This window comes from Pleuronectes platessa, chromosome 6, assembly GCF_947347685.1.
Source record: "Pleuronectes platessa chromosome 6, fPlePla1.1, whole genome shotgun sequence".
Classification (NCBI taxonomy): Eukaryota; Metazoa; Chordata; class Actinopteri; order Pleuronectiformes; family Pleuronectidae; genus Pleuronectes; species Pleuronectes platessa.
The window spans coordinates 27,901,753-27,927,276 of NC_070631.1; the positions used below are offsets into that span (position 1 = coordinate 27,901,753).

The window sequence follows — 25,524 nt, forward strand, 5'->3', positions numbered from 1 at the left end:
GGCTGTTTGATGCGTTCTGATGGGTCTCGTGTTCTGATGCGACTTGTTGGATGCCCATTGCTTTGCTGATTGTTACCTTTCATTGCTTTCTAAATAAATACTTGATTGAACAAACCGAGTTTGGCTCATCTTCTCATATTTAGGATAAACGAACACGCTTAACAGTTCTCTTGCTGAATTGGATGATGACAAGCCTTGAAGGGCCCCCCATATAATAACAAAGTGCTGCGAATAGATGCACTGTATGAATGTGTGTGTGAATGGGTGAATGTAAAACTGTACTGTAAAGCACTTTGAGTGGTCATCAAGACTAGAAAAGCGCTATATAAATACAAACCATTTACCATTTGTTTAGTTTTTCTGTTTTGATGGTGAACAGAATCCACAATGTGGTTGATGTTTGGGACCATAAGGGTGAGATTTTAACCGCAAGTTAGCAACTACTTACGGTGTGTTTTCTTCCACTACTTCTTTTATTGCACAGATCATGATATTCCATCGACGTTTGTACATTCCAGGTCTGGGACCCGTTCCCTTAGCTCAGTGTTGTCTTTCATTAATGCCGCCACTTCTCCCAATGTGGTTAGACCTTCATGATGGAAGACATTAAAAGTGTCTGAATCTGAATCATGTGTTATTTGTTTAGGGTTAAAAGACCATTCCGCTGTATTGAATTGATAGCAAAGTTAACGTTAGCTAGTTGTAGTATGAGTAGGTATCTTTGATAGTCAAAGCATTTTAAACAGTTTGCCATCTCTTTGTTTATGATAAACAATGTGCACAAGTTTAATGACTCCTTAGCGCCATGCAACATCTAGGTGTATTCACTTGATGACCATGATGTTAAATCTATTATTATAATATTACCTTTCCCGCAAATGATCAAAAATTAAGCTCTATCAAGGACAGAAGCATAAGTAATTTTTTTGGTGTTGTATTAGTATTAGAGTGAAAAGATATGTTTGTAAAGATGATCTCCAAATGTTCAGTTTGACCAATTATGCGCTGCTTTTTTAAAGATGCATATTGGATCGGAAACCAGTGATGTATTTACCATTTTTTACTTCAGTTCTTGAATTTTTGTAACTTTGTTCATTTGTGTTTATTCTTGTTTACAATTTAATGTGAAAAATATATATAAATCTTGAATTTGCCCCCGGAGTTGTTCTTTTAACTGGCTTCTCTCTTAACTTTTAACATATCAGGTTGAGATGTAGTGACTGCAAAGGCAATAGGATTCTATCTTTGTTTTACTTGATGATAAACTTATTCTGATTTCACAAATTATCAACGTGCAACTCTCAGCGACAAAGACAGTGTTCATTTGGTTGAAATAAACCTTTAAAACGACATGTCATCCACCTCGCTAGGTGGCGGTGTTGTCAAAAACCAAGGATCCCGGGACACTGGTCCTTAAACTGCAGCCTCCGGTGCTTCAGGAATCTAATATTGATACTGTACTCATCGTGCATTTAAAATTCGTTGTTTGTTTTTGGGGGTCGTAACGATGTCACATCCTGTGTACAGGCAGGTCAGTGATTCTGCAGCACGTGTCTTCAGACCATAGACCGTACCAGGCAGTGACAGAAATGATCGATAAAGTCTGATCAACTTTTACCATAAAGTTGTTTATACGGGCGCACTCCAGGATCCGGTGGCTGGTTTGACTACGGAGATCCAAACAGTGCTGGCCGCAGTGGTAAACCCCAACATCATCGTCCGAAGGAGGTGGGTGAACCATTACTTGCTTTAATTTGCTACGGGATGGACATGGGTTACCTCCGGATGTAGTGTGGTTCTGCCTTTGTGATTTCATTGAGTCATCACTTGGCTTATATCATTCATGTAGCTAGCTGAGCTCAACATGAGGTAGTAGGCGCTAAACACACGTTTGCTGTCCAACTTTTAACGAACGTGCTTGTACAAGTTATATTAAGCGACCGTCTTTTTAACTCTTTACCTTTTATGAGATCTATTTTGAAGCTTTGCTGTAACAGGACGGACCACGTGGCTTTAGGGGTATTCTGATGCATTGAAGCAGGTGTTGCAATTTAACTGGTGATCATGGCAACTTGTGATATGCTGTCTTTATTCCAGATGTTGCTGGTCGGATGCAGACTCGGTCGCAGATTCGTCATTTTCAAAAAGTGCCTGTGTGTGAAGTGCGGTGACTACTGAAGGTGTCGTTCAAATAAACATCAAACAAAACCCCATCACGAGTTAATGTAATGTGTCCGTGTCAACAATATAAATCATATGGGTGAAAAAATTAATAGCGTATTATCTTTAACGGGATTCGAGACTACGAGCCGTAGCCGAATTGTCCTGTGGCCGGATGACCATCAGACTACGCCACCGAGTCACTTCAAAGGTTTGTGCACTTTACTTTACATTGCTGTCTTATTTTACTCTGTCAGCTGTATCACACCAGATGTGGTTTCAGGTAACGCCCATGATATCTGGTGATAGTCTGAAATCAGAATAAACGCTGCATACTTAATACCAGGGCTGTGGCCAGCTCCAATCACAGTGCCTTGGTTTGACGCTGGTGATCATTACACTGCGCACACATCTAACAAGTGTCATGAAAACATCCCTCACATCAACAAGGTGGAAGATTGTGCGGGGTTTTTGTGAGTAAATGTGGTGAACGTGCTTTTATTGGATGTTTTGAGCTGCATGTGTGCTCCTGTCGCTGCTGGTTAAAGTTGATCTGTGTGCAATCAACAGAAGTGGGTCGAGTGTGTTGTCAACATGACACGTGTGACGAGGCAATTAGTCATGATTACGTGCTTTGTTGCAAATGTGTCAGTCGAAGGAGTAAATAAAGTTCCCTGTGTAACTATGACAACTCTGGCAAATTATAATAATAGTGATAAATAATAATGTGGTGTGGTGATACGGGTAATTGTGGCCGTTTCGGGAAACCTCATCATTAAAAATAAAGTGCCGTCATCTTCAGACAAAACCACTTAGTTGTGGGGCTTAATAAAAATAAAATAAATCCCTGCACTGGAATCGATGCGCTGTGGTCCACATCACGTATAACGTAATGGCGCTGCCCACTACGCCACTGATCGGGCTGAGGTGAAGCGTTACCTCTATGTTCCGGTGACTGTGAAGCCTGTGAACCACTTACCATGTGTCATTGTTTCAGGGAATACGTCCAGGTTCACATGTGACAGTCACAACTTAACCGTAAGTTCGGAATTATCGTTCATACTAGACACATTCGGACACCGGTGTGCCCGTGTGCTTATCATGAAAAACTGTTATCTCCAGCGCACAGACAAATATTTTGCTTGCTTACTATTAGTGCGCGTTTCGTGATCTCGTTGATATCCTAGTTGTGTGAATCAAGAATACAACCACGAGTAATGAGAGGCCTGTAAGAGCTTTTCGTGTTTCATGGTTTGCTGGTTTGGTTTAAGGCGTTTTATTTAGTGTGTAGACACAACACAAATGCTTACTTGCGCAAATAATCTAATGTAGAGACTACCCCCTTATGTCCAGATTCTGTAACCTCTATGGTTCACTAAAATAATAGCCACACTTCATACAGATATCTTTGAAGATTTATTTGTGTCTTGTGTTTCTTATCTCTCCTTTTCCTCGTCAGACAGGTGTGGGAATTTTTACGCAATAAAAATACTGTATAATTGAAGATGATACTGATTCAAAAAGGCAGTTTATTGTTAATGTTCCGTGAATCGTTTTCAATTGCCTGTTTAGTTTTGGTGTGTCCGCATTGAAATTATCACCAGCGTGAAGCGAAAGCGCTTTGCGTGGAGCTGGCCACGCGTGTGTATTCTTCATAACTCCCCGTGTTTCCTATTAACGATGAGCATCAGTTTGTGAAGTCTGTTATTAAGTATTCTGTGTTCGGACTCTCACCAGATAACATAACAGATTTATATTGTTTTCTCAACGTGATGCTGCCACGGAGATATTACATTAACTCGTGATGGGTTTTGATGTTTATTTGAACGACACCTTCAGTAGAGATCACCGCACTTCACACACACGCGCTTCGTGAAAATGATGTCTGCAAGCAACCAGCAACATCTGGAATAAACGTATCACAAGTTGCAATGATCACCAGTTAAACTGGAACACTGGTAAGAACCTCTAAAGTATACGTGTTCGTGCTGAGGGTTGTAGTCAACATGAGATGTAACCGTGTATTTGATTTTATACCCATAATACCTAAAAGTATTGACTGAGCAGAGTCTGACTTATGTAGTGTCTTCATCTCGTTCCTATGGGGGACGAAATATGAATTAAGTATCAATTATTTAATAAATGAATTCATAAGGAAATTAATAAATAGATACAGAAATAAATGTCTTCAATTTATTTCCACATTTATATATTTCTATTTCAACCAGCTCCTTCACATGAACGAGCTCTGATCTCAATGCTTGTGTTGGCTGTGAGCGAGGGGAATAACAGTATTTCTGTGTCCATATGTGAATGAGGTAAGAGGTCCTAACCACAGTCTCGAGCAAGATTGTCAACTGAGCGATCCAGACAGATGCAATCTATTCCTAGCCAGTCTTTAAAAGGTATGCGTGTGTGCTCCCAGACAGCGCGCACACCCACAGGTCCTGCAGCACCCCCCCCCCCCCCCCCCTTTCTTTTGGAGTGGGGAAGTAGATAAGTAGGTGTAAAGGAGTTGACTTTTATGGCTTCTCACACCTATGTGTGATGTTGCCGAAACAAAAGGAGCCTGTTGCCCACTGGGAGACGGAGTTCCTTGACTTTCTCAGAACAAAACGAACATGCATCTTGGGAGATTGAGTTCGCTCCAGACATGCTGCATGCTTGTTTCAAGTTTTGACTGAAAGGAGGCCTGTGGTTTGCACAAAACCATGTCCCAACATATAATAATAGTAATAAGGGAAATACAAATCCTTCGAAATACAATAGGGCCAAGCATATGGCACCAGTAAAGCCATCATCATATATCACATATCACAACATCATATATCACAGCCTTCTCGGCAGCTGCCACAGCTTTGAGACAGGTTTGAAGTCCAGCTTTCTTTGTTTTTGGTTGTAGCCTTTGATGCTGAGCCGTCAACAAACAACTCGACTCCTGCATGACTCCTTTGATGATGACATCAAAGGATTCATGGTCCATGTATGTCCGAGATTCAGAAGCTCGTGTTTTGATGGTGACGCCATAGTCCCACCGAAGACGAAAAAACGATCCTTGAGGTAGTTTTTACCACCAACTTGTTTAGATGACATTCATCTCAATTTGAAGTCCTGGGACCAGTTCGTAAAAGAAAATGGCCACTTAATACAAAATGGTGGGCTTCCCATTGCGTTTTTCATAATGCCCCTTGTGACTTTTTTGTTTGTCTGTTCATGAATCACGTGTGTATTGATTTTTGTGAAGATCGGTCAATGTGTACTAAGGGTCTGCGTTCCACAGGGGATGCTGTTGAGCCATTTTGCCATGCCCATGTCAAATTACTCCAGAATATATACATTTTTACCACCACTTTCTAATTTCCTTTTTTATTTCCTCATTTATGTATTTATTTATACATTTATTTATACTTAAGTCATGTTTCGTCCTTGTCCTTTCAGTATAATTTACTATCATGGTGAACAAGGATCAACGAGTGGATGCTACTCTGCAGCCATTTAAGAGTGACTCTAGCGGAGCCAGCAACAGCAGCGGGGAGAGCTCCAAGGAGAGTTCCCGGTGCTCCACGCCGCTGCTGGACGCAGACCGGTCGGTCAGGCTGCGGGACAAGATGCGGAGGAGGATGGAGTCCGGAGACCACTGGTTCTCACTGGAATTCTTTCCTCCTCGCACAGCCAGTGGAGCCGTCAACCTCATCTCAAGGCATGTGAGATCAAGCTGGAATGAACATAAAATTTGATATAATAAAGATGTAGTGATTAGACTCATCAAAGCCCAAACACGAGACACAAGACATAAATGTGTTCAAATAATTTAGGAAAAAATGTACTTATTAGTAACTTGTTAATGTCTGCTCTAACAGAACAAACAATTACAGCTGTAGCCGACAAGAGGTTATTTGTTATCATTGCAGTGAAAGAGCTCAATTGGCACAGTAATCTATATTGATTTAGCCAAAGTTCTCAAGCTCTATTGTTAATGATCACAACATTTTTACTAATCCTTCAGGAATTGAGTATTGTAACCAAATGGCTTGACCAAATCTTAAGACATATCACTGTATTTCAGATTTGACCGAATGGGTTCTGGTGGCCCCCTGTTCATCGACATTACCTGGCACCCAGCAGGGGATCCAGGCTCAGACAAGGAAACCTCGTCCATGATGATTGCTAGCACAGCCGTCAACTATTGTGGCCTGGAGAGCATCCTCCACCTGACCTGCTGCAATCAGACCAAAGAGAAGATTACTGGTTACCTGGCCAAAGCTAAGCACTTGGGCCTCAAGAACATCATGTCACTCAGAGGAGGTAGGAGAGCTGACATTTGTATATCTTTTATATAAAAGGACTGTCTCCTTCTCTCTTTAGTGTTTCAAAGTGGTTAGGAAAATAGCATTTTTTGGATGTAACTCTAGTTCTATGAGTTTGTGCTTCCTTGCTGTGATGTTCAAACTCAGCACCCTGAGACAAACCTTTGCCATACCTGACCAGTCAGGGGGTAGTAACAATAATGCAGTCTCCTTTAAAACACTGTGGCTGTATGCTTGTGATCCAAAACTATATGAAATAGTCTCAGCACCAGCAAGTTTGATTAATGATGATGCTTATAATGATGATGAACTGCTACTGACCACATACTGCCTGTTGTTGCTGGGTAAGTTTTAAAATATACACTGCTCATAATCATCCTACTGCTAGGCTGATGCCCTTCTACAGCCCTGTCCAGCTCTCCCCCTGTCACGGCTGATCTTCGGGTATCTCCTCCATGCTTTTGAGACCGTACTGGGTGATACAGTAAACCTTCTTGTCATCGCACATATGTATGTGCCATTCTGGAGGAGCTGGACAACCTCTGCAACCTGATTGGGCTGCAGGTACCACCTCATGCTACCAGTAGTGACAAGGACACTAGCAGAACACAAAACTAGAGAAGATTTAGTCAGGAAGGATAAGGAGAGAGCAACTGTCTGTGGACACCACAGGCAAAACCATTATCATTTCAGGTGGGGGGGGGTCTTGCTTTTGTCTCTCCATGCATGAAAGTTGTCAACTTCATTTGGACCATAGCAGGTGAGATTGATTCATAATCACTTCTGCCTCCTAAATGAAGAGATTGATATCTCAAGTTGAATGCTGTTATACTGTGACGATTAAGTGTTCCCTTTATTTTTTGGAGCAGTGTATTCAATCATAGATACTGCACCTGTTGACTTGGTTGAAAAATACTGTGCAACAGTATTAAATACAATTTTAGATAAATTGATTGCAATACAAAATCATCATGGCTTTCAAAGGCCGTCACTGTTAGAGTGGCTTGTGTTGGTCCCTAAGCAAGACCGTGAATGCTACCTGATTACCTTCATGAGTGAAAGGATAACTAGGAGAATCATACCGGCTCTGACGTTAAGTAGTTGGGTCACCAAGGTCTGCGTCAGTGGTCGTTAAGTAGCTTTTTCAAGCTAACTGAAAAACAACTACTAGCTCAGTGTTCTAATGTCTGCAAAAACAAGCTGCTATCATAGCTAGAGGTTGATGAGGTTCAACAAAGATTATACAGCAAAGGGGACTTAGGACGACTGATCAGAGAGGAGATAACATCATAATCCCCACACCCTGAAATGGACGTCTAGCCCCAATTATTGCTGCTATTTTATGTGAAATAATCAAATGTTCACCACTCAAGCATCTTATTGATATTACCAGTGTTTATGGTTACTCTGTGCAATAATCCAACCACTGTGAGATGAAGTGGACGTTTTAAAACCCCCCAAAAATCTATGCCTTAGTTTTTCTTTTAGGTCTTTTTGTTGTATTAAGTTTCTTGCCTTTTATTTTTTCAAATGGAGCTGGGAGAAACGCAATTTCATTCTACTGCTCACTTATTGTTTTATGGTCTGAATGACAAAGTTCACCTATACTTAGTACGTGGTCTGTGTGTATGCATGTATTTGTCTTTTGTTTTTTACTAATTTTAAGATTTTCACTTTCACTATATCTCCACAGACCCAATGGGAGTAGACTGGGAAGAAGAGGAGGAAGGCTTCAACTATGCCATCGACCTTGTTAAACATATCCGTTCAGAGTTTGATGACTACTTTGACATTTGTGTTGCTGGTATGTTTTCAGCCATGTGATTAATTGTTGATACTAAAAGGTGGTATTGTTCAGTGAATTTATATCCAAATATGCTGCTATGTCCAGGCTACCCCACAGGCCACCCTGAAGCAGAGAGCTATGAGGCCGATCTTAGACACCTTAAAGAGAAGGTGGATGCTGGAGCAGACTTTGTAATCACTCAGTTGTTCTTCAGGGCAGACACTTTCCTCAAGTTTCTGGATGACTGCAGAGCAATTGGTATCATGTGTCCCATCCTACCTGGAATCTTCCCCATTCAGGTATCTCACTGCTGCTTTAAGGAACCAGATTATTATCATCATGTGAAACAGGTCTATCACAGTTAAATTGAGAAATTCAAGCATGTCCTGTTACACTAAAGATACTTAAGAAATTTCTATATCTCTAGTCCTTTTTATAGTTTTGACCACAATAAGGGAAGGGTCTGGGATGCAGTTTTTTTCTCTCCACAGTCACCAAGAGCCCTGCTCATAGTGGAAACTGTTGGGTTTCTCTATAATTTGTAATGTCCCGACCTTACTTTCTAAAGATCCTTTAAATAAAGTATACTATGATCTAGCACTATAAATATAGAATTGAATTGAACATGGAAACATTCTTTTAGCTTTGTTATTGCAAAGCATCCTGGGTCACATTGAAGGACCGCCTACTTAGCTGAAGTCCTCTCATATGCTACTGTTTCACAATGAAGGTGCTCTTCTCAGTGCATTCTCAGTGCCTATTCATTGATTTGCTTGTGGCCACTGCCAAGATTGTAATTTTACCTCTGTTATAATGAAGTGCATGGAACAAATTATGGTGAGCGGGCTGCAAACTTGGGTAGGCCCACGTTTGGACCCATGCCTATTTGCATAAAGAACAGCACAAAGGCACTGATTGATTCTATTTATTGCCATGTGAAGATGCATTCAGCATGCCATCATGTGCACAAGGTTCACGAGGGGAGAGATATGCATGCTGGTATCTTTACTTGTTACAGGACAGATGCAACAAATCTAATATTAACTGACACACCAAATTCTGCCAGCCTGCCGAGGAGTTCAAACTTGATCAATGTTTTGACGGGCCACTGGTCCATCCATGCGGCAGGACTTCTCGCACTGCTGATGGCCAGTTCAACTATGACACATTAGTCAATATGTTTAAAAGAGAGAGAGGGCGATGCAAACTGCTTTACGATCAAAAAATGGGACAAAGTCTTTTATGTAAGGTCAGGAATTTTGGGGGCTGATCGCCACTCTTTTGAAGTAGTATCAGCCATTGCTGATCATGGGGTCTATGGCCCTGTTTATGCCTGATTAACATGCGTCTTGGGTGATCTAAGTGACTACTTATAATCGGACATCTGAATTCCTTCTCATCTCAGTTGAAACACAACAAGGCTGAAACATACTCAGCATTTTGTCAATAAATATCCATTATTACTGTCAAGTTGTTACTTTTTTTTCAGTTCAGCGCCACATTAAACTCCTGTATCAGCATGTGTCACAATTTTCATCTGGGCTGTCAGCAGCTGCAGGAGTGACGATGTGCAGGATTTTAACTGAACTAAATGAGCAGTACACAAACTTATTTTCTAACCTTCTCTGACTGGAAATCAGATGTTTCGTCAGATTTTTTTACAAACAGAAAGAAATAACTTCATCTATAAAGTTTGCTGAATTTACGAGAAGGCTAAAATAATTAAGAATTAGTTGTAAACAGCGTTTTCGAAAGTTTCTCCTCACTCAACAACTCTAAAAAGTGCATGATTGTAAAAGGAGTCTGGTGTTATTTTGGAACACAAACTGCTGCTTAAACATGTCAGGCACCTGGTAAAACTGCTAGACCAGCGGAGCCCATGAAGCAGTTTTCATTGTCATGTTTAATAGATACTGCGCATGTTACTTACTACCTAAGTAAGAATACCAAAATATTTTCTGAAAAAAAGGATGAGTGAGCCATCTCAACTCCAAGTGGTCTCAAACGGAGCATCCTTACAATTATTTTATCATGAGAAATGTAAAAAATTCCAGATCATTATGAAACTGTGGTGAGACAAATTAAACTATACCTAACAATCAAGGTATTTAATGGAAAACCCTTTCCCTCCAGGGCTGCATTGATGGACTAAAGCCAAATCCTTATTTTCACCCAACCTGTGGATCTCTGTGTCTCTCATTAAGCAATTTGTTATATCTTTTATAAAATTCTATTGAACAGTTTAGGATAAAGATGGATTTTAACCTACTTTCCCCTAGGGTTACCAGTCCCTGCGTCAGCTGGTCAAGCTGTCAAAACTTGAGGTACCAGAGGAGATCACCAAGGTCATCGAGCCCATCAAAGACAATGATGCTGCTATACGTAACTATGGAATCCAACAGGCCATTGAGATGTGCCGTGTGCTGCTGGACAGTGGCAAGGTACCAGGCCTTCATTTCTACACACTAAATCGAGAGGTCGCCACCATGGAGGTGCTCCGACAGCTGGGACTGTGGATAGAAGACCCAAGGTCAGTTATTCCCGTGCCTCCTTACAGAATGTAGGTCATTTTATCCGAAGTCAGTAGTCATGGATTTTTAGGCAATAAATAGTTACTTCTTTTACTTTAGTTACTCAACTAATAATGCATTCAGAGAGATGCTACAATCTGCGCACGCAGTCGTAAATATTCAATATGTAAACAATTATTTAAATGATGAAGCATCAATATTGTGCTGTTAATTGCTACAATGAAAAAATTTGTCAAACTTTATAATTATGAGTGATGCAGGCCAGCAAAATAATACAATGATAATGCCACTGTAAAGTGAGATTGTAATACCTTGTGTGTAGTCAATTTTATTAGGTGGGTTTATTTGCTGTAGCAATCAAAGCTTTCAAGCTTTTTATTTCTTTTAAACTTATTATAGCTCCATTAGGCCGATTGAGGTGGAACTTTGTGTCACACCATTTCTTGGTAAAAAAAAAAAAATCAATTTCATTCTTTAAATAGATCTTTAGTTGAATGATCTGATATCAATTTGTAAAATGAAGAGATAGAATATATACCTTGCATCATGGGTGTCCTAAATGCTCACATAAGAATGACGCTGACAATTTGGTGAGTTGTGCTGCTTCTCTCATCTCCTCCGTGTCAGGGAGCAAGGCGGAGTTTATCCTCAACCACATATGCCAGCTCCATCCACACACTCAAACATAGAGAAACAGAGAGTGAACCAGCCGGGGATGAAGTGAAAACAAATTGAGTTTAAGATATTAGAGAAGAACCCATTATCGCAAATATGTCGGTATGTTGAATTTGTTATTGGCAACAAAAAGAGGAAATTTATTGTTTCCACTACGGCGCAACGCTCCAAAATTATTACTGATGCTGCTACAGAATCTGGATCACCAATTGGTTTGTACCATGCAGTAGTCTCCTGTCTAGGTGCGCTTCCTCTACACTCCTTCCTTCCTCTGGCCTGTGCTCACTTTTCACATAAACGATAAACGCCTACACTGATCAGAAGTTATAAGGACCCGTACAGTTCTTAAGGTTTACTTTGTGTTCATTTGATAAGCTCAATAATTTATGAGGCACACTTTTAAACACATTGGAAAAAATCTAAAATGTCTCTGTACACTAAGCTCACCTGCCAGACACAACATGACACGCACACAGCCAGGAAATTGGGGTTAAAGTGACTAGAACTACCCGGATTCATATTTTGACAACGATTTAATAAATGTGATTATCATTTTTCTATCTTTGTAGAGTAAACAAGCAGTTTCGTTTTACCACATATATGCTTCAAATTTTTTTTTTTAATCAAGACCAATTTTTGTAAACTGTCCATTTCATTCATTTTTTTGTTTATTTGGGTGGTTTATTTTGGATTTTTTTCTATTTTTGAGTATGACTCTAAAAACAAGTATATTAGTAACATTACTTTCTAATTCAAGTCAAAATAATTATATTTAATATTTGTAGAGATTTGTTTCAACCTTTTTACTTTTGTTTTTCTTATGTTATTGTAATTTTATTTTATTTATTTCCACCTTTAAAAAAAATTCCTATTCTTGTTTGTAAAAGTTTGTATTTGCTATTGCTGCAATTAATTAACATCTAAGCGCAAATTATAAATTTTGCTGTATGCTGTTAAATAAAATTTAAGTTAAGTTAACCAGGACCCCCAACATTAAGATTTGTGAAGCCACGTATCTTAAAAAGAGTCAATGGAGGTTGAATTTGTTTTGTGGAAAGAGTCCCTGCTCACTGTTCGACTGAAATTGTAAATCTGAATTTCTCCCCACCAGGCGGCCTCTTCCCTGGGCAGTAAGTGCCCATCCCAAACGGATAGTAGAAGATGTTAGACCTATCTTCTGGGCCTCCAGACCCAAGAGCTACATCTACAGGACCCAGGACTGGGATGAGTTCCCCAACGGCAGATGGCAAGCTTCAATACCCATTAACTTAACAAATGACAAAACAATGGCATCTTCATTACTTATGGATTTGAATTATTTGATAATGTAGAATTAAATTATTTGATAAATGTAGAATTAATTACAATTGTACACTTCTGATTTTGAATAATAGAGTAATGTGAATAGGTGTTCAAGCATATTTGTACAATGGTAAATCCTAAAAACAATGTCAAATAACAGTGTTGATGTCTTTAGGGGAAACTCCTCATCCCCAGCTTTTGGCGAGTTAAATGATTACTACCTGTTCTACTTGAAGAGCAAGTCATCCAAAGATGCACTGTTGCACATGTGGGGTGAGGAGCTGATGAATGAAGAGAGTGTCTATGAGGTCTTCACCAGCTACATCACAGCCCAGCCAAATCGCAGTGGACATAAGGTAGATGGGATGGAACATTGAATTCTTGATCACAATTCTACAATATTCTTAAGACAAGACTTTAGGTAGTGTGTTTTCTTGTGTGTTATTCTCTTGTTCACAAACATCCCCCAGTTTGGTTTAGCAATCACATCTCTTTTCTCTACTGCTCAACACAAGAGCACCTCAGGTCTGTTTGGTCAGCCCAATCCTGGTCGTGCAGTACATTCAGTGTTTTCTTTGTAAGCCTTTAGATGATGAGGAGTTTGGATGGACATCTCCACTATAGTCAATTGTGTTGTGTAGTCAGAAACAAAAAGGGCCACAGCTATTGTTCTTGTGTCTAGGTGTAATGTTGCATTATGAAATAGGTCTAAAATAGTAGTGAGACATAATGAGGCTAGTGTCTTCATCAGCCACTTTCAAAGACTGACCCATGCATGGGAGAGTCAGATATAACCCTAACCAGCAGTTAGTGCTGTGCAGTGAGTAGCTCCCTTGCACCCTACAGACATCATACAAATGCTGACACCCATGGTGAGAAGTATTCAGCTGCAGCATGCAACTTCACCTCTGGACATCAATTAATTCTACATAATGAACCTTTAAGGTCGGCCCATCATGATAAAACATTTTTTATGATGACATATTGTCCCAGAATGTTTATTGGATAAATATTATTGTCATCATTTTGCAAAATATTTCATACCAATGAAATAAAGATATATTAGAGCATATCATTTCAAAGTGCTTTTTTATTCAGAGTTGTCATGTGGTCCATGTAAGCCCTGATTGGTGTTAATTTGACCCCCAACTGTTGTCGCTCACGACCTCCCATTCATTTTGAGGCTCTGATAATCACCTCCAACGAGGTGATTATCATGGTGAACACTATTGGGGAGAAAGCGGAGCCATCCATGATGCCCACTTCGAGACGCTATGACGCTGTCATATGGTGGTAAAATGAGGTGTGGTGAAGCAGAATTGTAGATCTTTGAAGTAGGCTTTAATCAAATATGTGATACCTTGAAGTCAAAAGCAGCCCAGAGGACACTATGTGGTACTGACCTAAATGCATTAACGAGATCAAGGAAGATGACATGTAGATCTCTCTTCTCACTTATAGCTGATTGGATTTGGTGCCAGATCATGCTAGTGTGTTCTAAACATCCAGAGAACCCTGGAATTCCTGCTTTCTGGACCGATATATCCACCTGCTTGTTTTTTTACTAGATAACTTGTCAGCCTTTGGGCTATGACGCTAAAGAAGATCTGGCCTGCTACAATAAGGAGACTGATGGGCCAAAATTGGCAAATTTTTTAGGATTGCTCTTTCTCCCAGAATAAAACTAACCAAAACAATAAATAAAATTGACTCTCTGGCTCTGTTAACAAAAATTCCTGTTGAATAAATATTAAACATTTGGCATCTGTGGCATGTTTGTTGGTGCCAGATGGACTGGTCTGAGTATTTCAAAAACTGCTGATCTACTGGGATTTTCATGCATAACCATCTCTGGGGTTTACAGAGAATGGTCCGAAAAAGAGAAAATACCCAGTGAGCGACAGCTGTGTGGAAGAAAATGCCTTGTTGATGTCAGAGGTCAGAGGAGAATGGGCAGAGTGGTTCGAGATGATAGAAAGGCAACAGTAACTATAGTAACCACTCATTACAACCAAAGTACGCAGAATACCAATTCTGAACGCACAACACATCGAACCTTGAAGCAGATTGGCTACGGCAGCAGAGGACAACACTCCTGTCAACTAAGAACTGGAAACTGAGGCTACAATTCGTCCAGGCTCACCAAAATTGGACAATAGAAGATTGAAAAAACATTGGCTTGATTTCAGCTGCAACATTCACATGGTAGGGTCAGAATTTGGCGTAAACAACATAAAAGCATGGATCCATCCTGCCTTGTATCCATCCTGCCTTGTATCAACGGTTCAGGCTGCTGGTGGTGGTGTAATTGTGTGGGGGATATTTTCTTGGCACACTTTGGCCCCCTTAGTACCAATTTAGCATAGTTTAAAGGCCAGGCCTTGTTGAATCTATGCTACAAAGGATTAAGGCAGTTCTGAAGGCAAAAGGAGGTCCAACCCGGTACTAGCAAGGTGTAACTCATAAAGTGTACATGTCTATCTAACCCTAATAAACGGGTTGGGATGTAGATGCCAAACTTACGATCATGTATTTAGTTATTTTAATTGATGGCGTTGCATCATGTATCCAGATCTCTCCGGTCACTCCGGTTGAATCTCCGTTGTAAAACCTTGTACTGTAATGTAAGTTCACACCGGATGTGGAAGTGCAGCGCCATTCTCAAGCGCGCAGCCTGGCTGTTCACACCGGACGTGCATTTCACGACGCCCGTCAGACCACAGTTCTGCTTTCTCCACTTGTTGTTGTATGTAACCCGTTCAATGTAGGGGTTCGGGGGTAGATGATGATTGTCTTCATAGCACCCCCTCTCTTTCTCTCTCTGTCTGTCTGCATGTGTGCTTGTAGTGGATGGCCAGATGGGGAAATTTTATAATGAGAGGGGGAAAAATCTGGGATATTGAAACTCCAGGACAACAGAAGGGGAATTCAAAGTATGGGATGCTTATTTGATCCTTTATTTCCTACATAATGTAATTTATGTAGTTTAAAATCACTTTCAGCGTGTTTTTCTGGCATGATGCGCTCGACGCCAGCGAAAAAAAAAAAGACTTGACGCCATGGAATCAAAACACAGAAAACTGATTTACATGGAGATAGAGCAGACATAATTTCAGATCTTTGGAGAGTAAATAATTGAAAAAAAGGTCGTAAAGGTTTCAGGTCATAAAAGTTTAGATCATAAACAGTTCAGGTCATAAAATTATTTCGACAGGTTAAATATTTATTTAGATAGGTCATAAAAGTCTTTAGACAGGTCTACAAAAATGTACTTTTCAACTACAAAATAGGTTTCAACCACACTTAGTTATTTTTCCACTCAGTTTCCCCCCTTTTTATCATTTATGACAACATAAGAGAATGCACTACTACAGTAAAACATCATATTCATCAATTCACAAGTATTCTAAATGCATCATCACCAATTCTGTAGGAGAAAACAAACTGCTGTTGTTGTGGACACAGGCATTCTGAAATGTAGATTTAGGAGGAGTAAGGCCTGACTGAGGAGCAGGCCCAATATCAAGATGATGAGGAAAAGTAATTAATCGTAGGAGAAACACAGTTCATCCACTGCAACGTTTCCTCCAAAGTACACGCTCATCCGTTGTGGCTCTAAGTTGGAGTTCCTGTAAGTGAACCGTGGGGGTGGTTGAGTCGACCTGTAAGGGAATGTGTGAGCCAGGTTGTGGCTGGCGAGCAGCTGCTTCCTCTCTGTGACACTGGATCACTGATAGAAGTGTGAGCATCACATTTACATACTGCAACCTGTTTGGGGAGGATGATAGCATCAAGCATCTGAGACACTAGACCATGATGTGCAATTGGTTTGCCTTATGATGGAAGGAATTGTCTGTTTCCAAATCTTGCCAAAATGTAGTACACCAATTGTGTCTACTGTCAGTGTAGATATTCACCCCTTTCCCTTTAGCCAATTTGCATGTCTCAATGAGAGCAGTGAGCTCTGCTGCTCATGCAGACAGAGAAGCAAGGAGTGGTAGTGCAATCAATGTATCATGTGCTGTTACCACAGAGAAACCAACTTGATTTGCGCCCATGTCTGCGAGATGCTGATCCATCCACAAACAGTTAAAAGTCTGGATTCTGCAATGGTGTTTCCTTCTGGAGGAACAAACTTAGGTTATTGTTACTACACAGTTGTTTTCTATACACTTTAAAAAATGGATTATACTGAACTACATTTTTTGCCATTCATCATTTTTGTGCTATGACAGTGAGACATGTGGGTGTGAACCAGGAACGTCAAAAAAGGAAGCAGCATCTGAACATCTGTGAAGGAACTGAGAGGGTGACTTATTTTCTGGTTTGCGTAAAATTACAGAAACAGCACATCTATGTTCATTCCAGAACACGCAATCTAGTGTTTACTTATCTCTCACACAAATTTTTCTAAAGCATCTTTTTCAAAACCTGCATCTTTCCCTTTGTGTTTGAGTGCAGTGCAGTGTAAATCTTCTGGATGCATATACGTGGTGTCTGTTCTTAGTGTGACTGAATGTGCCTTATCCACTAGATAAGGGTTGATGGATGTGACAACAGATTAACAGAACTTCCATTCATATGCATATAACAGTCAATCAGAATTATACTTCTGTGGTGGATCCAGATCAGCAGTTCAGACCACTGATTCCTGATGGGGTGCCCGAAAGACACATTACATCTCTTCCCATCAAATGATTGGACAACATGAGGATAGCAAAAATCAACACTTGAATTTTGTAGTGATGCTATCATTACATACAGTACTGAGGGAGTCAACCACGGTGCTTCCTGAAGCCCCCACAGATCTAACAACTCATTTTAGGATGTGTGTCAAACATATCGATCTTGATGATGGGATCACTCGTGTTGCTCCTGAATCTACAAAGAATGTAATCTCTTTCCCGAGCACTGTGAGTGAGTGCATTGGCATATTAGCGTATGCATCTGATTGATACTTATCATATGTGCCTATCATTCGTGTTTTTATGTTGGTGTGGTGCATTCACCCTCTTGATGTGTGAGGTGTTCCTCATGGTTTCGTTCTCTGTTCAAAGTTGCTGGTTCCGCCCTCTCCTCCATCCCCGCCTCGGTTCCATCAGCCTTGTAAGGTTGCTGCTTTTTCGGAAAATTGTTTGACCAATGTCCCTTCTCTCCACCGTGAAAACAAATGTCTGGATCATCATTCCACATGCGATCTCACCTTCTTCCTTGAAATCTTCTTTTTTTGCGTCCGTGATGTACCTCTGAGCATTGTCAGTGAGGCTTCATGCAGATCAGTCTCTCTTTTCTTCTTCTTGTTTTCTCCAGTTTTAATAACCTTTTCCACATGAACCGCATGTGCTTTTATTAAGCTAAGTTTTCACGAGTCCCACTGGATGCCTGTACGTTTTAACAGGCTGGCAACATCAGGTCACTTCAACCATTGCGAATTGGGCTGGATCTTGTCCCGGTCCATATTGCCAATTGGTGTGAGGTGAAGAGGAGTTGCGGGTATGCCTGTGGCACATCCGCTTGTGGTGGAGCTTGGTGTTGTTCTGAGGAGTTATCTGTCACTACCAGTGTTTTTCTGTCCCTTTGATGCATTCTTCTAACCACATTCCATATACCTTCCTAAGATTAACTTTTCTGGCCTCACTTACTTTTTCTTTCTCCTCTAGCTTCAGCTGTTTTAGCTGTCTTATACTAAACCTTCCCCCAGTTGGAAACCCACATTCTTTCAATCACACTTATATCAGACTTAGTGCTGTGTCACCATAGTTCCTGCACATGAAGTTCATGTTAGGACTACTCAGATCAGTTCCATTATCCAAATCTTCCCATTTTTCTTTTACCTATTTCATTTATTTTTATTTTAAGTATTAGTTATTTTAAGTATTAGTTAGTTAGTATTAGACTTTTGGAGTCACACAATCCAAATACTACCCAGTTTTATATCATTCCGTTGTTGTGGTTTTAACAAACTCTAAGGTGCCTCGTCAGTCTACCTTCCAGGTTTCTTGTAAACTTTGGTTAAAAATTTACGGGGCTCTCACCCGTCGGAGGATCCAATCGCCTTAGACCAACTTCTCCGCAACACTATGTTTGCTGGTATAAAATACACTTGAACTTTCAGATTCTCACCATGAAGATCGCAGCGCTGAGACGATCCGGGCTCGGGTCTCGGTCCCTTTGTCTCACCCATCCTTTTGGGGAGGTTAAGGTTGGAACCTACTTTCCCAAGAAGGCCACTCAACCGAAGACACTGAGTTCAAATGCGTCCAGTCGTGCGATCCCAGTTCTGACACCAAATTGTGATAGAAATCTGAAATTACAAGAGGCTGGAACAACAAATTTTTCTGTATTTTAATAGGGGCAGAAAGGATCAACAGAGAGTCACATGGGTCTCAGAGTGAATGCAGGACAGTCAAATACAAGGATCTTATATAGGAGAACTAAGGCTGTCTCTCTGAGCCATGTCAGACTGGTTCTGTAGGTGCAGTTTGAGAGAGGAATCTAAACACAGACAACTGATTTACATATGTTTCCTTTGGAGATAGAGCAGACATACATTCAGTTCTTTAGAGACTAAAGAAGTGATAAAAGTTCAGATCATAAACAGTTCAGGTCATAAAAGTATTTAGACAGGTACTTTAGTACTGCAAAATAGGTTTCGAGCACACTTAGTTATTTTTCCACTACACCTCTGATATATCATCTTAGTGGTACCAACACCTCAAATTAAATCCCAGAAAGATGTAAAATATCGGCCCTTAAAAAAAAACAAAAAAAAAAACGTGGTGCATATTTGGATGACTCACTAGTGTGCCTAGTAATACAAATTTAGTCGCTACGTCTCCAAAAACAGTACAAAATGTATGTTTATAATGCATTGGTTAAGGTATTTCCTTGTTAAAAAGCTGTACAATTTAAACAATAACATAATGCTTATAAGGTTATATACCTTAAACTTTTTGGGAAAGTGCTGTAAAAATAAAGTTATTTTTATTATTATTATTACAGGTGATGTGTTTGCCATGGAATGATGAGCCTCTGGCCCCAGAGACAAACCTGTTGAAGGATGAGCTGGAGAAAGTGAACAGAAGAGGAGTCCTAACAATCAACTCCCAACCCAACATCAACGGCAAACCCTCCACAGACCCTATAGTGGGCTGGGGACCTGCAGGAGGTTATGTCTTTCAGAAGGTAGGAAGACTTTTTATGTTGTTTGTGCGTTTGGCAGCAGTGAGTAGCGTACGTTTGTCTGATATTAGTACAAAAACAAAGTGTTTTATTTTTTTCTTTGACAGAGGCCTCATCGAAAAATCAATTATGGACAGCAAATTATTTGGTTATGATTTGGCTTTGATTGTACTAGAGCAGCAAGGATAATTTTACTATTTCAGCAACTGACAAAACTGGAATAACAAAAAAACAATTACAATTTTGGACCACCCTTTGATTTGGTTTAGTCCAATCTGTCATTGACCAATCTGAGCAAATGGACAGAGAAGAGCTTTTCCTCATAATGTGAAGGTTTCTGAATTAATTGACAAATGTTCAATGATGGAAAGTGACTTTCGTATCATTTCTACTTTTATATATAGTTTTAGTAATATTCTGTCCTTTCAATCAGTTACTCTGTGCTGGGCTACCATTATTGTGATTATTCTCTAATGTTCTCATACAGGGTAAATATATGAGGCCCAAGTTTACTCCAGGACTGGTTTCACAATGAGGCCCAGATCTTGACTGAAATTGCCCTTTCAAAGCTACATCTATAATGTTTAAGTTAAAAAATGCATCATTGTTAATACATTTATCTGTAGCGTTCACCACTATGGAGTTTTTAGGTTCCTAAGATGGAGAACTTGAGAAATAATGCTGACCCCATATTAGTTTGTAAATTCCGGGGCTACTTTTTAGTATTGACCATATACTGTAGATCATCGGTTCCCAAACTGAAGTGGCTCCGGGGGTACGCGGGGAAAAAATTTGATTCGCGTTTTGCATAGTTCACCATCTTTCGGGTCCTATCGCACGCACGCCACCTCCCCGACGGTGCGAGTGAACAGGCCGGTGGTACAGGAGTCTGAAAGCTCATCCAATTGTTAGACATTATTAGTAGCTGTTAGACTTTGAGAGGCCTTGGGGGGGAGGGGCTTATTTAAGGAAATATATCCACTAATTAAAAGAAGTCTCAGTCTGTTGCATATCTCTGAACCATTCATCATATGGGCTTTGCATTTGGCATGTGTAATTAATGTGCATACTTCCTCAATTTCAAATGGATATTACCAATTTGGAAATTTTGTGAAATAGAATTGTTTTTAGACTGCTGAGACCATTGGAACCCTTATGTTGAGATGTTGCCTTAATCGTCTTTGTATAAATCCCAGGCCTATCTGGAGTTCTTCACCTCCAGTGAAAATGTGACTGCGCTCCTCAAAGTACTGAAGAAGTATGAGCCCCGTGTCAACTACCACATTGTTAATGTTCACGTAAGTTTGAACAAAAAGCACATTCCATGTTTATGTTTGAGTTTAAGTTATTAATATGTCGCAATGAAAAATTTGTGTGCAGGGGCGTAACCTGACGAATGCCCCTGACTTGCAACCTAACGCTGTGACCTGGGGGATCTTCCCTGGAAGGGAGATTGTTCAACCTACTGTAGTGGACCCAGTCAGCTTTATGTCTTGGAAGGTAAGATCAAGATTGTCCTGCTATTGTGTGGGAATGACAATTATACACCGTATTAATTGGCAGATTATATGTTGACAGCTAAGTGAAGTTGGTAAATTGCCAATTCTATTAATGTAACAATATGTTATAAGCTTTAATTAACATTAAATTACCCTGAATGCTAGTCAATGATCTCTGTGACTGGTGAAGTTTACAAACATCTGTTCATGTTTTCCTAAGGATGAGGCTTTTGCCCTGTGGATTGAGCAGTGGGCAAAACTCTATGAAGAAGAGTCTCCTTCACGGATGATCATCAAGTATATTCACAACAACTACTTCCTGGTCACTCTTGTGGACAATGATTTTCCTCTAGAGAACTGTCTGTGGCGGGTCATTGAAGATATGTTTGAAATGCTTGATGGTCCTCAAGATCCACTCAACGACGGAACATCCTGAAAAAAAAATGTAAACTACTTTTAAGGAAAGTAGGAGCACTATGGAACTGTCAATTGTTTATGCATTGTCTGAAAGTTGCTATTTACAGTGTAGAGTAGGTGTACTTAACAGTACTTTTAAAGACTTTTTCTAAATATTTTTTAACATTTGAGTGAATGGAAATATGATGAATTAAATTCTTCTTTCTTCCCTAAACGAGACTGGGAACCAGGGACAGGAACAGGTGTTGGCCAGACTATTGACTGGAAACCAGGAACGCGTGTCAACCAGACTGCCCATGCGGAACCGGAAATACTCTATAGTTTGAAAAATATTCAGATGTGGGAGATGCTGAATAATACTCTAATATAGATGTCTATAGAACAGATATGGTCAAAGTACGGCCTGCGGGCCGTATACGGCCCGCCGAACTTGTCCATATATAAGAAAAAACAATTAGTAGCACTTGAATTGCACTTACTTATAGCACTTTGTAGTTTTGCTTTATTTTTTAAGATATTGTACTTTCTTGTTTCTTGTGGTTCTTGGTTTGTACCCTCTGGGTTGAATGCACTTATTGTAAGTCGCTTTGGATAAAAGCGTCAGCTAAATTAAATTTGACCGGGAGTGTGGTGTATAGGGCTCGAAAGGGCACATGATCTCCCTTCACTTTTTCGTTATGCCCTGTGAGCCCTTCTGTAAAATGAGCGGATCAAGGAAACGAAAAGTGGACAATGAGTGCAGAGTGTTTAACACGGAGTGGACAACAAAATACTTTGTCAATGAAATCTAATCGAAGGCTGTATGCCAGATATGCCGAGAAACTGTCGCAGTTTTCAAGGAGTACAACATCAGCCGTCACTTTGCTACGAAGCATGCTATCTACGCTAGCAAGCAGTCAACGCAAGAACAGGCGGCTACGGCTCAGAGGTTGGCGGCTAATTTACAGACTCGGCAACATTTTTTTCACCGACAAGCTGTGATTCAAGAGTCAACTACCAAGGCAAGTTTTTTGGTGGCATTCCAAATAGCAAAGGCTAGCAAGCCTTTCTCCGAAGGCTAGTTTTTGTTAAATTGCCTTGCAAATAAATGCTTTGCTACTTGTTAAAGGTCAAATCCTTTCATGTAATGATTTTTCCATGACTTTTATATTAGTTCACAAAAACACTCCATCCATCTGGTCCTGGCCCGGCCCCTCTGTCAAATTTTAGAACCCATTGTGGCCCGCGAGTCAAAAAGTTTGCCCACCCCTGATATAGAACATGGTAGTGTGGAGATTGTCCACCCATTAAGTAACTCAACAAATGTACATTTATAAGATGTCCAAGTCCAACCACTACACATACCAGACGCCTTACTTTGAAATAATATATAGATCACCTAGATAGCTTTGCCAAATATAACTACACAATCCACCTAGCAGTTTTGACACACAAAAATGAATTGCTGAAAACTTACTGCCTTTTAGCAAAGTTTGTTATTAGTGAAATATTTGGCAACCATGTGATGTGATGCATCCCCCTCATCTTCAGTCAGCGGTATGGCCTTTTTTTGCACCTTGTCACCAGTCGACAGTTTGGCCGACACCTGCCACTCTCCTCCAGTCAGCAGTCCGGCCTGGTTACCCATTGACAGTCCGGTCGTCACCTGTCCCTGGTTTCCCATCAGCATTCTGGTCGACAACTGTTCCTGTCCCTGGTATCCTGTGGCATTCCTGCAAAATACACTGATCAAAAAAGTTAAGGCAGGGGGGTTGTCCTGCTATTGCCCCTCCATTGCCCCTGTTGTAACTTTCCTAAATGAACAGATTGATACCCTTGTCTGTGTTATACTTTGACGATAAAGTTTTCCCATAACTTTTTGAGCAGTCTGTATAGCTATATATATTAACTCAACACTTTTCCTCCTGCCTTCCCAAAAATACCCTTTTTGAGGCTTGGGTTCAGTGCCTAATAAAGGTCTTGCTTTAAGATTAACTGCACATTTTAGAGTGGAGGAGCTAGAAGCTTTTGTTTGCATAGAGGAAATCTTACATTTCACACTTACATTTATGAAAAATGGGAGTGAAAACAATTGCGAGGATTTTCTATTTCTGTTTTGTATAATTTCACAGTGGTATACTAAATGGTGCATTATATGTAGTGTAACTATATAAAGACGCATCAATATATTGGTATGAATTACCCATTAGTATACAATATGATCTCAATATAAAATACTATTCAAATTCCTTCTGCCCTTACAATGTTTCCCAACTCTGAAGAGGTACAATATGAGCTAACAGCAATGTGAAAGACTAGAGGAGAGCATGCCAAGAGGTTAGAAAGATAGAATTTAAAATTTGGGATATTTCACAGAATAAATTTCTGAAATTTGGCAAAAGATGTATGTGTACTATTGTACTTTACTGAAAGATGTTCTTGTTTTAATACATTGCTGTACACCGAGTTTTTTTCACATTATTTCATTGATTTGGTTGTAGCCAGATAGGCAAGATGTTAAAATCAATGTACTTGCAGAGAGCAGTACCAGCACATTTCTGCTCATTTTGACACTGGTTCACTCTTCACAATTGACCTCATTCACCAATATCCTTTAAAAATTATCTCATTTCTTCTTAAGAATGTTTCTAAGAAAACTCAACGGCAGACATGTGTTCTTAAACTCTAGAAGTGTTCATACATGTGGTCTTGTATTGATGAATCTCTGTAAATTGAAAGTGCTTGCCAGTAATTCCCAATTAGCATGGCTTATGGACACTTAAGTGCATGAGACTGCTCTGGCCTGTGGAAATCCTGGAAACCACAATTTACATCAAATGTATTGGATTTGGCTGCAAAACTGTCTACCCCTGAAACTCCAAAGGTATTCTGTGGATTCACACTTCACTTCACCCACCCCTCCATCTGCATAGTGGCGAGTAGGTAATGAGGGAATTATTACTTTCTAGCCACAGAATCTGCAATCAGGTTGGAGCACGCCGCAGCTTTGTCTGACAAGGTCGGGTTCTACACGAGTTTATAAAAATGTTTTCTTCAAAACGTTTTACATAGAAAATACCTAAAAGTAGTTGATGGATGTTGGACCAATGGATACCTAGAATCTGGTCAAGATTACACCTTATATCTACACAAACCTCTATAGGTCAAGCCTGTGTTGAGCTATAGGTGTTGAAAATAAAGTTGACATAGCACCCAACCTCAGGAATTCAAAAATAAACAAATTAAGTTTTCTAATATGAACTCTTTTATTAAACAAAATGGAAGCCCCAGAAAACACTGACAGAGACAAAATCCCCATAATGGTATCTTTTTGATCCCTACTAACTGAACATTGCAATAAAAATGTTTTGTTTCCAGCATCAGTCTTTTTATTCCACACTTTATTTTTCAAGGACCCCACCTGCACTTGACATTCTTTCTCCTTTGCCTTTCCTTTTTTTTGAGGGCTCTACCTGGATCTTTGCTTTTCCATTTCTTCTTCACTGCTTACTAAAGGCTCCTCTTGCATCTTCAGTCCATGTATCTAATCGAGCTGTATTTTCAGGGTTTCATTGTTTTTTTGAGAGTGATAAGATTCAGGGGAACAATGGCTGGAGATGGTCTCATCAATGCTTGCTTAACCTGTAAAATTAAATAAATGCAAGAATAAAGAAATGATAAATAAA

At 40.0% G+C, this 25,524-nt stretch overlaps 1 protein-coding gene across 9 annotated transcripts; it reads left to right on the plus strand.

The window, feature by feature from the left end:
• The first annotated feature begins 1,389 nt into the window (after nt 1–1,389).
• Nucleotides 1,390–25,524, plus strand: mthfr (methylenetetrahydrofolate reductase (NAD(P)H)). Of its 9 annotated transcripts, XM_053425759.1 has the most exons (15): nt 1,391–1,531; nt 1,649–1,728; nt 2,098–2,371; nt 4,000–4,118; nt 5,599–5,860; nt 6,227–6,465; nt 8,161–8,271; nt 8,359–8,552; nt 10,533–10,783; nt 12,571–12,705; nt 12,937–13,117; nt 19,764–19,946; nt 21,140–21,241; nt 21,324–21,443; nt 21,663–25,524. In XM_053425759.1, exons 5-15 carry the CDS (start codon nt 5,613–5,615, stop codon nt 21,876–21,878), a joined length of 1,980 nt encoding a protein of 659 aa, XP_053281734.1. In that variant the 5' UTR covers nt 1,391–1,531; nt 1,649–1,728; nt 2,098–2,371; nt 4,000–4,118; nt 5,599–5,612; the 3' UTR covers nt 21,879–25,524. The 9 variants fall into 9 exon arrangements, with proteins under 9 accessions (XP_053281738.1, XP_053281731.1, XP_053281732.1 ...); XM_053425763.1 differs by having other exon boundaries at nt 1,390–1,728; nt 5,599–5,864; XM_053425756.1 differs by having other exon boundaries at nt 1,390–1,728.

Excerpts from the sequence above, each read along its gene's own strand:
- mthfr (XM_053425756.1), top strand. The coding sequence starts at position 5,613 with ATGGTGAACAAGGATCAACGAGTGGATGCTACTCTGCAGCCATTTAAG. Across the intron at positions 5,861-6,226 it reads GCCGTCAACCTCATCTCAAG|ATTTGACCGAATGGGTTCTG; the intron begins GCATGTGAGATC and ends ACTGTATTTCAG. Across the intron at positions 10,784-12,570 it reads CTGTGGATAGAAGACCCAAG|GCGGCCTCTTCCCTGGGCAG; the intron begins GTCAGTTATTCC and ends TCTCCCCACCAG.